This window comes from Nicotiana sylvestris, chromosome 7 (assembly GCF_000393655.2).
Source record: "Nicotiana sylvestris chromosome 7, ASM39365v2, whole genome shotgun sequence".
Classification (NCBI taxonomy): Eukaryota; Viridiplantae; Streptophyta; class Magnoliopsida; order Solanales; family Solanaceae; genus Nicotiana; species Nicotiana sylvestris.
In genome coordinates, this window is record NC_091063.1 from 66234398 (window position 1) to 66249503 (window position 15106).

At 40.8% G+C, this 15106-nt stretch overlaps 1 protein-coding gene across 1 annotated transcript; it reads right to left on the reverse strand.

Annotated features, from left to right (window-relative positions):
* Positions 1-10076: 10076 nt before the first annotated feature.
* LOC138873253 (uncharacterized) lies at positions 10077-10529 on the reverse strand. The gene has a single exon (XM_070151698.1). The coding sequence runs from the start codon at positions 10527-10529 to the stop codon at positions 10077-10079; it is 453 nt and encodes a 150-aa protein (XP_070007799.1).
* Between the last annotated feature and the right edge of the window lie 4577 nt (positions 10530-15106).

Here is a 15106-nt window from a genome sequence, read left to right on the forward strand (position 1 = left end):
GTATATATAAACTCTCTTCTCTCTTGACTGAAAGGAGAAAATACTCAATTGAATATGAAGTCCTGATAAGGAGAATATTGTAACTTACAAGACTAGGAAAATATGCGTAAATTCCGGGATATGAATTTTTCTTTATGCCTTATTATCAAACTCGTGTAATTACGAGATAATGCCAAAATGAAGGAATAGCTTAGCCTTAACATACCTGAATCGATTCTCTTCTGCGAAAACATGTAAGGGCGGATCGATGTAGGGAAAAATTTGTATGATATTCTTGAGAAAGATTGTACCAGACTTTCTTTGAATTAACATTCACGTTGGATCTTGTAAGATTTCATAGAAACTTCACGTTGGCTCATTGTTATTTCTCTCTTAATAATATAGGAATGTTATTTCACTTAGTCTTAGAAAAGTTCTATACTTACTAATAGATAGACCATGTAGCTTTACGTTTAAACAAGATAACCCTTTTTGCCTTATGACTCATTTTATGTATTTTGCCACTTTGGCTTAGTTTATGCCATTTGGAAACCCCCAAAAGATACTTATCTACTTAATATTATAATTATCTTCATAATTAATTAATTATCCATATAATTAAGAATTATCTCAAATTACCTAGAATACTACTCACTTTTAACACACCTTATACACCTTACTGTCATGGTCATGTGGTACCTTATATGATACTAGTTCATAAGCAGCGGGTATTTTAGCTCGAGCCGTGTTTTATCCCAAAATATCAAACTTCGACGAACATTTATTTTCTTCAATTTGCATACCCTCTCATCTTCACGAATTTATTCATCACTTGTTTGAAATAGCATAATGCTTATAATTTCCAAATAATCCCATTCCCGATCTTATGTCGATTAACTTACGATGAAACTTTAACGTACGAAAAATGTGGGATATAACTTCTTATTACTGAGCTCTCATCAATATTTTATGGCGTACTTTCACGTATGAAAATATGAGGTGCAATACTATGGGTTTAGCTACTCATAGAAATTGCAGAAATCAAAGATAAACTAAAGATAAAATCCATAATACTAGATTAAAAGATGAAAAGTTAATGTTAAAAGATGAATCTAATACAAAATTGCCCAAAACAGAAAATCCAGCCATCTCACGTGCTAAACAAAAACAAAACATAACCTAAAAATATCAAAAATATCTATTTAACTAAGCTAAACTTTTCAGACGAAAATACCCTTGCAGAGGTTTCGCAGTCGCGTAATTTTTATCGCGGCCGTGTAATTCTGATCGCGGTCTACATTTCTTCACATCTGGGTTTGGGTTGAACCTTGTTTCGTATATCACGTACTTTCCATGCGTTCTCTTAAGAGACTTCCGTGGCTGCATAATTTAAAATCAGACCACCCTTCTCACTTTTGCCCACGGTCCACAGAATTCCAATCACGGTCGCGGTGGTACTTTTGCAGCTACCTCTTTCTGACGCGGTCCTGTTCATACTTGTGGCCGAAAACAACCTCTCTGATTCTCCATTTCGCGGACCGCATAATTATGACCACACCTGCGTTGATACTTTCACACCCACATTTTTTTATCGCGGTACGCATTTCACAGCTCTTGGCCCAATCTTGGTCTTTGTGCAAGTTTTGACTCCTTTATGAGTTGATCATGACTACTTTGGCTCATTGTGAACAATCCCTGCAAGTAAGCATATTGCATCAGTTTTTGGGATTACCTTTATGCATTTTAAGCCCAAAACACAAGTAAAAAAAAGCAAATAATGGTTAAAATCCCCACTTATCAACTCCCCCAAACTTAAGCGTTTTCTTACCCTCAAGCAAATAAGGTAATTCCCACCTCTACGAAAACAAAACAGAAGGATATTTCATCTGCCCTAAGGTGAATCAATCACGCATCAATTGGGACTAACAATTACCCTTAACACAAATAAATTATCAATAACACAAAACCTTTTGAGTACCATTGTTCTAATGCGAGACTAGAGCATCAAGAGTTGACTGAATTCATCAAGGAAGCTCGCGCTATTACATATGTCATTGTGGAACACAAGCTTTTCCTCCTCTAATATCCATAAGCAAATCTCACCTTAGATTGTAGCACTCAAAACAAGAATTGTGGAGAAGTACACTCAACTCTCTCAAGGGAATGTCACAAGTCCGGCTCTAAGAACCATAAGCTTGTCCCTTATGTAAATCACCACTAATGTAAGCTCACTCAACTCGAAATCATATAGGGCTTTTGCAGGAATGTAATGAAGGCTTTTGGATTAAGGTAGGACTTATTGGCATATGATGGTTTCATCTTTCCTTAAGCATTCCATTTTCTCATTTCGGCTCACACTTTCTTGGCTCTTTGAGTCATTATATTCTTCCTTAGGGGAGCTAGAGAGACACTCACTCTTTCTTGCTCATGACGATCATTTTTCTACTTTTCTAATCATTACATGCCTTTCATCATTGCTTTCATTAAATCCCTTCACTTTTCTATCTTTTTCACTTTCTTTTGACTTTTTGGCTTTTCTTTCTTTTCTTTTGCCTTCCCTTTTCTTCATTTTATACCTTTTATCACTTTCACATTCCTCGTCTCTCCCCCAAACTTATGCTTTTTTCAATTTTGAATTCTAAGGAAAGATCGGATGCCAAAAGAGGGTCATTATAGAATGAATAAAGGCTTGTATCATGGTTATTGAAAGAAAAAGGGTTTCGGCTCAAAGGAGTTGACTAGGGATATCATATTGGTAGGTTACAAATGCTTTCAAGTTTAAAATTGGATCAAGGAGAGCCTATAATCATTTCTCAAGTCGAGCTACACTTAGAATTTTGCCTAGACAAATATTCAAGGTAAGTTCTAAACTTATTGGCACGAGACTTGGACTTGCAATTCAATACCTCACCTCACAAGCTGTTGGATTGTTAAAGAGAATAGAGTCTAGGGCCCATAACAACCCTAGCTAAGATTGAGCATCACAAATGGCTCCAAGAAGCCACTCGATAATTGTTTAGTAAACACAAGAGTCTAAAGGTCACAACTAGAACTATTCTTTGCCAATCAACTTGTTTCTAACCATAAAGTCGAAGGTAAATGTGTTAGGCCTAAGTGAAGCCGGCTTGAGACACTTTTATTCATTACTACTATTTACACAAAAACATAAAGAAAAACAGACTCAATCCCTTAAGAAGGTTTTCACTCCATCCATCGTCGGGAAGAGCCACCTGGTTCACCCAACATCCACTTTTGGAAAGAATCGTAACAAAAACCAAAGGCTTATTGTTCTCATAAAATGTAAAAAGAAGTTAACAACTTAAAAATAAACTACTAAAGGAAATAAGAAGCTAGGAATAAAAATTATGAAAGAAGTTATGAAGTAAACTACGAAAATCAAAATGAATATATACAACTTGAAGTAAAGCGAATATTTTACATAAATGAAAATGAATATGTACATCAAATGGTAAAAATATATACATACCAAAATATGAAAGTAACGAATATATACATACCAAAAGCAAAAATAAAGAGAAGTAAAGATAAAGAAAAATAGAATCATGGTTATTACATACCAATGTCACCAAATCATCACCAATCAAAATAGATCACCTCCCCAAATAAGAGATAGCATTGTCCTCAATACTAATATCAAAATAAGATCAGGGAAAGGGTTAGAGAGTAAAGAAAAATCCCCATGTGGTATGCATGGGGTCTAGAACAAGAGTGGGGTCCTCGGACTGCATAGGATCAGTAGCTCCTTCCGAGTCCTCTAACTGTATCTCCAAATCCTATGACTAGGGGACCACGGTGTTGTAGAGTATCTGGATTATCTCCTTAGCACTATGTGTAGTAGCAGCTGGCTCCTCAGACTAGCCAGCTGCTGGTGTCTCATGCTCTGCTGCCTTTGTTGCTGGGACTTGCTCCTCCATGAGCAAATCCAATAGGATCTCTCCAGCAAAAGTAAACCTCTCTACCTCCTTCTTCAGCTACTCCACTGACTCCTTTGAGGCCCGACTCTTCTTTATCTTCATCATTTGCTTTCCCAAATCCTTGATGGTCTTACCCTGTGCATCCAAAGTCTTCAAGATCATCTTTTGGTTGTCCATGAGCTTCTTCTGGTTTTTCAGAAGCTCCTTCAATGAATCCTCCGTTGATGGAGGTACCTAAAGCTGTGTTGGGGGTGACTGTGCTGCTACTGCAATGGATAAAACACACAACTTTGATGTAGCTGCCTACATCCAGTTATTAATGCTGGATAAAGTTTGAGAAACTCGCAGTGAAGTCTAAGGGTAAGTGGAAGATGAGGGCACAGATAATGGTATTGTGACGGATGGCCCAGATGAATGAGAAGGCATGGTAGTTGAAGGACCCCCTGTTGTGGAAGGCTCTGACCCGGTGGCCACTACCCTAGGCTCTTTAGACTATCCAGTGGAGATAGCAGCTTTACCCTTTGCTTTAGGGTTATCTAGTCCTTGGAGGCTGTACCAGGAGAAGGGCTTTGCCTTTGTGTCATAATGCTTCTTCTCAACTCCTAGGTCCTCAAAATACATGGTGAGGAAGTTGGGTAGGGGTAGGATCTTTGTTCCTTTCCAATTGACTTTGTGATGTGATAGTATATGTTTCCTATATTGATAGGATACCCTGCCATGATAGAGATTATCAAGACTGATCGGGTAAGTTGGAGGACATTATCGTGCTGACATGGGTCTAGACGGCTGTATACAAATGTGGACCACCCTTTGGCTTCAAAGATGAGGGTGTTTCTAGCTATTAGGAATCCTACTGTGAGCCATGCCGGTGTTGTCCTTGGGGCTAATATCTCCGCCACAGGCTGATTCATATAGTGCCAGCTTCTCCAAGTATTGCATGGCTTCCACATCCTTGAAACCGGCATATTCATTCAACGTGTGCCCATCAAACCAGATCTTCAAATTTTGGACCTTTGTCATAGTGATGCCCTTTTTTATGTAGGCAACGTTTGCATAGAACTATTTGACAAGGTATTCATTAAAATTCGGAACTTTGCTGGTGAAGAACTTCCACCCTTTTCTCTCCTCAAACTACCTCTTGATATTTGGATTGTGGGTAAAAAGGTCTCTCTCTATGAACTCTCTCTCATGGGTGATCAACCTTTAGGGCCACCATTCCCGGAACTTTAGATATGCCATTTTGCTCAAAAATCTATCGGCCCATACCTTAGGCTTTCTGGACCTGGCCAACCCCCCAACATTGGTGTCACCCCCTTTCCCATCATCCTGGACATCGTCATCATCATCAACAGTGATAGGAGCAGTTGGTGAGGCCAAAGTTGTAGCAGGTGAGGAAGATGGTGTCATAGCCTCACTACTTTCCTCTGAGCCATCAAACGACTCAGAAGGAAGGTAGGTTCGTCAACTAAATGAACTATTTCTGGGAAATTTGTGGGGACATATGTTGGCACAGAGTCTCCTTCCGAAGCTTCCCGGGAAGATACATATTCACTAGTGTCCGAATGGTTTGCTGCTCTATCCGCAACTTTGATGGAGGCTCTTAACTTGCCAATCGACTTTTACATTGCTAGGGGTATCTTGGTCTTTCCTTTACCCCTGTCTCGGGAGGGTTCTGCCCTCCTTTTAGATGTATCACCTCTGCCTCTGGAATGGACCATTGTCTACAACATACAAGCAGTAAACTATAGTAAAAAAAAGGGCTTCACGCATGTGTTAAAATAGTACAGATGATATGCAACATTGCTTCTCAGAACAGGGCACCGCGGACCGCGTAAAAGTGAGTGTGGCTGCTAAGAACCCATCGCGGACTGTGAAAAAGTAAATGCGGCTTCAAAGAGGTTAGGTTCAGAAAACTAACCCTCTGATCTTGGTCGAACACGGACCGTGAAATAATGAACGGGGCCGCAACAGACCAATCGTGGACTGCGTAAAAGTAACCACGGCTGCGAACTCTTATCAATACCCAGTAATTAAAAAACTAGGATATCGTAGACCATGAAAAACTGAATGCAGCTGCATACCCTAGCGCAGAAAATTGGCCGCAGCTGCGAAATTCAAACGCAATTAGTACTAGTGAACACTAATAACTAGGGTTTTTACTAAGTGTTCAAACTTAGTTCAATTAACCATACAAAGTTACTAACCCTATCCCTCATTAGGCATATATACACTACCCACATGTATTTAAGCATCAATTAAGCATTAATTTTAGATTAGGGCGTGCATCTGACCCTAACTAAAAAGAAAAAAAATTAAAACAAGGAGAAAAGAAAAGAAAAAGATAAAATCAAATCATGGAATTGAACATACTAGTTGTAAAGTTTTAGTAGGAAATGAACTCTTGATTAGAATGAGATGAAATTGAGAGGCGGAGAAGAGGAACAGTGCTTTTTGTGCGGTGAAATGTTTGTGGTTGAAAAGTGTAAAATGATTAAGGAGCCCCTATTTATACTTAGAAACTTGTGGAACCCACCGCCTTACCTGAACGTGGCCGCGAAATTATATTGTGGTCCGCATTTTGTTACTTGATGAAGAAGAGCCTCACATATGGGCGCGGTCCACGGAATAATGGACGCGACTGCGAAATACACCACGGACCGCCAAAATATGTATGCGGATATGAACTCTGAAGTATATTTGACAGTCCAACTTCATAGAGTTGGAATTTTTCTCTTTTCAATTATGCGTCCGCGGACAAAAAGGTGCGGCCATGAAATGCTCATGCGGACCGCGAAATTTTGGGTGCGGTCCGCGAACTTCCAACACTTAGCTAAATTTTTCCTGTCAAATTTCTGCACTACACAACAAATTGCTACATACACTTCATAACCAGTTAGTCCAAAACAATTCGTAATCTAAGAAGAAAATCCAAAGAAAGAAAGAAAAATACATGGGTTGCCTCCCAAGAAGCGCCTGATTTAACGTTGCAGCACGACACACGTTACCATCATCACTTGAAATGGATCAAGGCCACCATGTGGCTGTCATCAAACTTTCCAAGGTAGTGCTTCACTCGATGCCCGTTAACTCTAAATATCTCACCACTCCACTTTGACTTGAGCTTTCCCGAAAACATCCGTAGCCGAGAGTTGAATAGAAGAACCAAGTCACCCTCCTTGAATTCCTTGTTTCAGATATATTTTTCATGTAAGTAATTCATCTTGTCCTTATATAAGGACGAGCTGGAATAAGCATGGAACCCGAACTCATCAAGTTCATTTAGTTGCTCTACCCATAGATTGGCAGCTACATCCTATTCAAGGTTCAATTTCTTCAGAGCCCATATGGCCTTGTGCTCTAATTCAACCGGAAGATATCATGCTTTCCCAAATACCAACCAGTACGGAGACATACCAATTGGAGTCTTATAAGTAGTTCTATAGGCCTACAAAACATCATCAAGTTTCCTTGACTAATCAGCCCGGTTTGCATTGACAATCTTAGATAAATATCTCCCTTGGAGACCTCAACTTGTCCACTTGCTTGAGGGTGATAAGAGGTTGACACCTTATGATTGACACCGTACTTGGAAAGTAAAGCGTCGAAGGCTTTGTTGCAAAAATGAGAACCCTCATCACTAATGATGGCCCTCGGGGTGCCGAACCTTGTGAAGATATTTTTCTTTAAGAAAGCCACCACACTTCGTGCCTCATTGTTGGGCAAAGCCACAGCTTCAACCCATTCGGACACATAATCAACAGTAACCAGAATATAAGTGTTCTCACATGAACTCACAAATGGACCCATAAAGTTGATGCCCCATACATCAAAAATATCAATCTCAAGGATGGTGGTGAGAGGCATCTCATTCTTCTTGGAAATCCCACCGACTTTTTAGTAATCATCACACCGCTTAACAAGCTCGCTAGCATCTTTGTACAAGGTGGGCCATAGAATCCACAACTTAGGACCTTTGTAGCATTTCTCGCCCCACCATGGTAACCACCATAGGATGAGGAATGGCAAGCTTCAAGAATACCTAATTGCTCTTCTTCTGGAATACATCTCTGGATAACACCAACGGTGCAAATTTTGAAAAGATATGACTCATCCCAATAATAATCCAAGCAGTCTCGTTTGAGCTTCTTCCATTGGTTTGAAGAGAACTCATTTGGGAAAATTCTACTCACTAGATAGTTAGCCACATCGGCAAACAAAGGCATCTCGGTCAAAGACATGGAGATGAGTTGTTCATTCAAAAATGAATCATTGATCTCAAGGCCATCATGGGGCCTCCCCTCCTATTCCAAACGAGACAAGTGGCCCGCTACTTGATTTTCACTCCCTTTACGGTCTATGATTTCAAGATCAAAGTCTTGTAGAAGAAGTACCCACCTCAGAAATATAGCCTTTGAATCCTTCTTACTCATCAAATAACGAAATGCCACTTGATCGGTGTGCACAATCACTTTGGCACCCATGAGGTACGGGCAGAACTTTTCCACAGCAAAGAAAATGGCTAAGAGTTCTTTCTCGGTCACCGTATAGTTTACTTGGGCGTAGTTCATGGTCTTACTAGCATAGTATACCGGATGGAATATCTTGTTTTCCCCAATATCGCTCCTACCGCCACATCGCTAGCACACACATGAGCTCAAATGGTAAGATCCAATTTGGTGCAGTAATGATAGGAGTGGCAATCAACCTATACTCGAGTAGCTCAAAAGCCTTCATGCAATCATCATTGAACACAAATTTTGCATCTTTTTCCAACAACTTGCACAAGGGGTTCACCACCTTTGAGAAATCCTTGATAAACCGACGGTAAAACCCTACATGCCCTAGAAAGCTCCTCAATCCTTTGACAGAAGTAGGAGGAGGGAGTTTCGATATCACTTCAATCTTTGTTTTATCCACTTCAATACCATTCTTGGAGATCTTATGGCCGAGGACAATGCCCTCCTCAATCATAAAGTGACGCTTCTCCCAATTTAGCACTAAGTTGGTTTCTTCACAACATGCCAAGACTTTATCAAGATTACCCAAACACTCATCAAAAGAATCCCCCAATACATAGAAATCATCCATAAACACCTCGAGGAAGTCCTCCACCATATCTGTGAATATTGCTATCATACACCGTTGAAAAGTTGGCGGTGCATTACATAGACCAAACGACATCCTTGAGAATGCAAATGTGCCATACAGACAAGTCAAGGTGGTCTTGTCTTGGTCTTCAGGTTCAATAAGAATTTGGTTATACCCAGAATAGCCATCCTAGAAGGCAGAAGCAATAATAAGCACGTCCGACTAACCTATCCAACATTTGCTCAAGGAATAAAAGCGGAAAATGGTCTTTCCGGGTCACTTTATTGAGCTTCCTATAATCCATACATACCCTTCAACCGGTGATATTTCTTGTGGGGATCAACTCATTGTTGTCATTTGCAATCACAGTCATGCCCCCTTCTTTGGGACACATTGTACCGGCAAAGTCCATGAACTATCAGAAATGGGGTAGACAATCCTAGTATCCAACCTCTTGATGACCTCTTTCTTGACATCCTCTTGCATGGCCTGGTTCAACCTTCTCTGATGTTGCACGGAGGGTTTGGCATCCTTCCCCAATATGACTTTGTGCATGCAAAATACGGGGCTTATACCCCGAATATCCGCTAATGTACAACCTATTGTTTTCTTCCTCATTTGGATCACCGCAAGGGTGGCATCTACCTACACGTTTGTTAATCACGAGGAAAGAATCACAAGTAAAATGGAACAAGGGCCTAAGAACTCATACCTGAGGTGTGAATGCAAAGGCTTCAACTCAAATATGGGAGGCTCCTCGATTGAGGGCTTTGTTGGTGGAGTCTTCCGGTTCTCAAGGTCCAAAGAAAGTTTTCGAGGCTCATATGTATATGAACCCATTACTTGCAAAGCATTGACATATTCAACCAAGCCTTCCTTCTTATGTGCATCATGATTCAACAACACAGCTTCCAATGGGTCTTCCATATTAATCAAAGCACTTGTGTCTTCAACAATCACTTCGGTCACAAGATCCACAAACAAACACACTTCTTAGCTATTAGGCTGCCTCATTGACTTGCAAACATAGAACACAACTTTTTCGTTGCCCACCAGAAAGGTGAGCTCCCCTGATTATACATCAACTAAGGCCTTCCATGTAGCTTGGAAAAGTCTCCCAAATATGATTGACATGTCATAATCAACCTCACAGTCAAGTATCACAAAATCTACGGGAAGTGTGAACTTGTCTACCCCAACTAGCACATCATCAATTATCCCCAACGGCCACTTCATTTTCCTATCCGCCATTTGCAACCTCATGGATGTGGGCCTTGGTTTCCCAATCCCCAATGTCTTGAACACAGAATATGGCATCAAGTTAATGCTTGCCCCCAAATCACACAAAGCTTTGGCAAAATCGGCACTACCAGTAGTGCATGGAATTGTAAAGGCACCGGAGTCTTCTAACTTTGGAGCCATGGAGCGCACAATAGCATTTACTTGATGAGTTATTTTGATCGTTTCATAGTTCATTAATCTCGTCTTTGTTATCAAGTCCTTTATGAACTTGGCATATCCTAGCATTTGTTCTAGAGCTTCAACCAAAGGCACATTTATGGACAAACTTTTGATTATATCAATAAATTTCTTGAACTGGTTCTCATTGTTTTTCTTTGCGAGCCTTTGAGGATATGGTGGAGGAGGCCTTGACAAAGGAGCCTTGGCTTTGGGCACTAGTTCACATCATTTTGTGTCTCTTCCACGTTGTCATCAATTTCTATCCTCACTTCATCATTCACATTCTCATCATTCACTTGCACATCATTGCCTTGCTCATCATCATCCTGCACCAACATATCATCACTCACAAATTCTTGGATTAGAGGTACTAGCAACTCCACCTCTACCACTTCTTATAGTCATCGCCATAGCATGGCCCGTATTGTTTCCACCCTTCGGGTTTACTACCGTATCACCTAGTAGTGACCCCTGATCGATGCCGACTCAACACTACACTATATTAGGAAGAGTGGATCGCAATAGCTTTTACCCGAATAGAGGTCCGGGATCAAATTTCCACAAGGAGCTAGTAGTAGAGTTGTATTTTCTGTCTAGCCTAGAGTTGTGGTTGTGCTTCTAATGTCACTTCAATCATCTTTTGAGTTTTTGTATTTATAACTAATATTATAAAACTACGGGTTAAAGCTAGATTATGCTAGGAGAATATTGCTAAGTTGTAATTAATGGGAAGGAAGAGCACTAGGGTTGTGGCATTACCTTGGTAGCTAATTGACGGGTAGATGTTACTTAGGTTCGATTGACTTGTTTGGGGGTTATGCTATAATCATTGCACAAATTTAACCCACTCTCACACCTCTCGGTAGAGAGAATGATTTTACCCAATTGACTCTCTCGAGAACAATTGGGTTGGCAAATTAGACCAATCAACTAAGGTTCAAGTAGGGTGATTACTCTCTCGAGATTTAACCCGTTAATTGGGACTATTATTTCTCATGAGTCCATCCCAATTCCTTGTTGGGTCAATTTTGAGGTCATAAACTCTCTTTCTCAAGAAGAGTTAAACCCACAAAGCTTGAATCAGTATTTGCAACCACCAATTCTAAATTAAATCATAAAATCAACCCAAATAACAAACACCCATAGTCAATCTAACCCTAGATGGCAACACCCATCAATTACCCACACTAGGGTTGAGCCACAACCCTAGCTAATGGGTTTAGCTACACATAATTAAAGAAGAAACTGAAGAAATAGATGAAGAACTACACATATTAATTAATTACAAAGAAGAAACTACAATAATCTATTGTTAATGGGAAGCAAATATGCCAAAAATGGCTACAACATCAAGCGTAGCTATTCTCCTGTTCTCAGATCTGACCTCCTGTCTAAAAAAATAGTAAAATGTTTTATTTATACTAGACTGGAAAAACTGGACAAAACTACCCCTGTGGGGTCAGTGCTGGCCGCACAAAACGGACAACGGCCGCACTGGCTCTTGGGTTTCAGTTGTTTGATGACTTGAACTGGGAGATGCGAACAGCATGGAAGTGTACCACGGCCGCGAAGACAACTGGAGCGGTCCGCGCAGACGTGACCGCGGACCGCATGAGGACAAATGCCCCTTTGCTGAACCCTATGAACGCGGACCGCACAGATAAGGAGTGCGACCGAGAAGCTTCTCCGCAGGCTGCATGAATCCTACCGCGACCGCGTGACCTTAGGCTGGAAAATGTCCAGTCTCTGAACCTCCTAGTGCGGCCGCGATCATTGTTATGCGGTCCGCACTAGGCCCCTTTGTCTTCACTTCTCTTGGTCTTTGATACTTGATCATGTTTCACTCCTTTTTGAGCCGATTTTTGACATCTAGTCACTTTGTCAATCAACCCTGCAATCAAGCACAACTTGTGAGCATTTTGGAAATATTTTTGTATCAATTTATACTCAAAGCATAGGCAAGTAGAGACATAAACACTTTAAAATCCTAACTTATCAACTCACCCAAACGTAAACCTTTGCGTGTCCTCAAGCAAACAAAATAAGACCCACCCCTTAAAGGAACATCCCAGTGATTCCAGCTATCTTAAAATAACCTCAACAAGCATCAATTGGGACTAACAATTGCCCTCATTATGAATGCATCATTAACACATTTAAAACTTTGAAAACTATGGATCAAGTGCGACACAAGAGCATCAAGAGTTGACACATTTCATCAAAGAGCTTTTCTCACTTACTTTGGTCATTGTGTAACCCAAACTCTCACATCCTCAACTCTCCCTAAGCGAACCTCACCTTTTAAATATTGTCACACAAATCGAAGCAAATGAAATTTCATTCATCTCTCTCAAAAAGGAAGGTCACAAGTCCGGCTCTAAGTACCATATGCTTGCCCCTTATTTAAGTATCCACTAATGTAGGCTCCCTTCAACTTGAGATCAAATAGGGCTTTGTGGAGTCATTTTGAAGGCTTTTGGGCAAGGGTAGGGCATATTTTTATTCACGTGAGTTCAATCTTCCCTTAAGCACTTCTTTTGATTCATTTCGGCACAACTTTCTTGGCTCTTTTTGAGGATTTCACTTCTTCACAAGGGGTTAGAGAGACACATTTTCACTCTTTCTTATACAATTCAAAACATTTCTCCCTTTTCTACTTTCTTCACACCTCCTTTTTTTTGTTTTTTTTTTACTTTTGTTTTCCTTGAATCCCTTTTTATTATTGTTCACATGGGACTTTCTTTTTGTCCTTTTTCTTTTCTTGCTTTTTCATTGCCTTATTTTCTTTCTTTTGTACCTTACTACTTTGATTCCTTTCTTGTCTCTCCCCCCAAACTTAGATTTTTGCTATTACTCAAGGGAAGATTTGGGTGCCAAGAGAGGGTAATCGTTTAGAACGGGTATAAGCTTGTAGCATTGGTTCTTGAAAGAAACAGGTTTAAGGCTCCAAAGGGTTAACTAGGGATTATTTCATTGGAAGGATATGAAATTGTTCAACTTACCATTTGGATCAAGGAGAGCCTATAATCATTTCTCAAGTCAAATTTCACCTAGGATTTCGCCTCAACAGACATTCAGGGCAAGTTCTAGACCATTGGCTCGGGACTTGGACTCAAATTTCAATTCCTCACCACACACGCTAGGGATTTGCTAAAGACATCGAGTCGAGGGCCCACAACAACCTTAGTTATGATTTAAACACACAATGGTCCAAAAAGACCACACGATGATCGTTAGGTCAACGCAAGAGTCTCAAAGCCACAACTTTCACCATCTTGAACACAACATTATGTCTTTGACCATAGGATCCAAGGAAAATGTGTTAGGCCCAAGTGAAACCTTGCTTGAGGTGCCTTTAACTACGCTTATCAAAAATAAAAGAAAAATCAAAGAAACGGACTCAAACCCTTAAGAAGGTTGTCACGCCATCTATCATTGGGATGAGCCTCCCGGTTCGCACAATACTCCACCCTTGGAAAGAACCATGGCATTAAGAAAACCAAGGGCTTATTGGAAATTCCAAAATCAAAACAAGCGGCTACGAGCCTAACTACAAAGCTAAAAATGAAAATTTAGCGAAAATAGAAAATAGAATGAATATGTACAATAGGGGAGTAGAATATACAATGGGGAATGAATATATATAGAATTATAAAGTTATATACATCCCAAAGTAAAAAAAAAAATACAAAATCAATAAAAATAAACTAAAAATCTATATATATACAGTCATCCAGAAAAAATAGGGCGCACCCCCACGAGTAAAAGATGGCATTGTCCCAATGCCAACTATCAAATAAATATCAAAACAATAGAAAGGATATAGGATCTCCCTAGGCCTGGTCCGTCTATATAGGATAATCAGTGGTCCCCAAGTCCTCTGTATATATGGGAACCTTAGACTGGTTCCCGATCTTCTGATGCTCAGCTGCTGGGACTGGGGCCTGCTCCTGAACCGGCTGACTGATAAATGCATCACTAGAGGGGTTCTCCTGTGGGTCTGGTAGCTTAATAACTGCACCAACTGAACTGCGGAGCTTCCTCTTCTTCCTTGGGGGCCTGGGTGCCTGCTCATGCTCCTGCAATGGCTGTGGCACTAGTGCTGCTGCTGGGGCTGGATCCCCGAATAACAAGTCTAAAGGCATCTGGTCTGCCAATAGCCAGTCCACATCAGTCTGTATCACTCTCGCTGACTCCTTGGACGCCCTAGACTTCCTCATCTTCTTGTGCTCCTTGGCAAGCTCCTTCAAAGCCTTGCCATGTGAATCTACCGCTATACTCAAGGCGTCCTGAGTCCTCATAATCTTCTCCTGATTTTCCAGGAGCTTCTGCAGTGTGTCCTCAATGCACTGTGGAAACTGAGTAGTGGAAGGTGCTGAATGGGCCTCAACTGTAGCAGACAATGTAGACAACTTGGATGTCGCAGCTGGCATCCAGTTGTTCAAACTGACTAGTGTCCGGCTCAACTGCTGGGCTGTAAAAGGATGAGTCCGGTAAGAAGGGACCCCCGTGTCAACTGAAGTACTGGGGCCAGCAAAGGAGAAGGGTCATGGAGGCAAATCATCATCAGTGGTGACCGTTGGCATGGTGGAAGACTCTGTGGAGGGGCTCAACCGAAGACACTACCGCCACTAGCTCCTCAG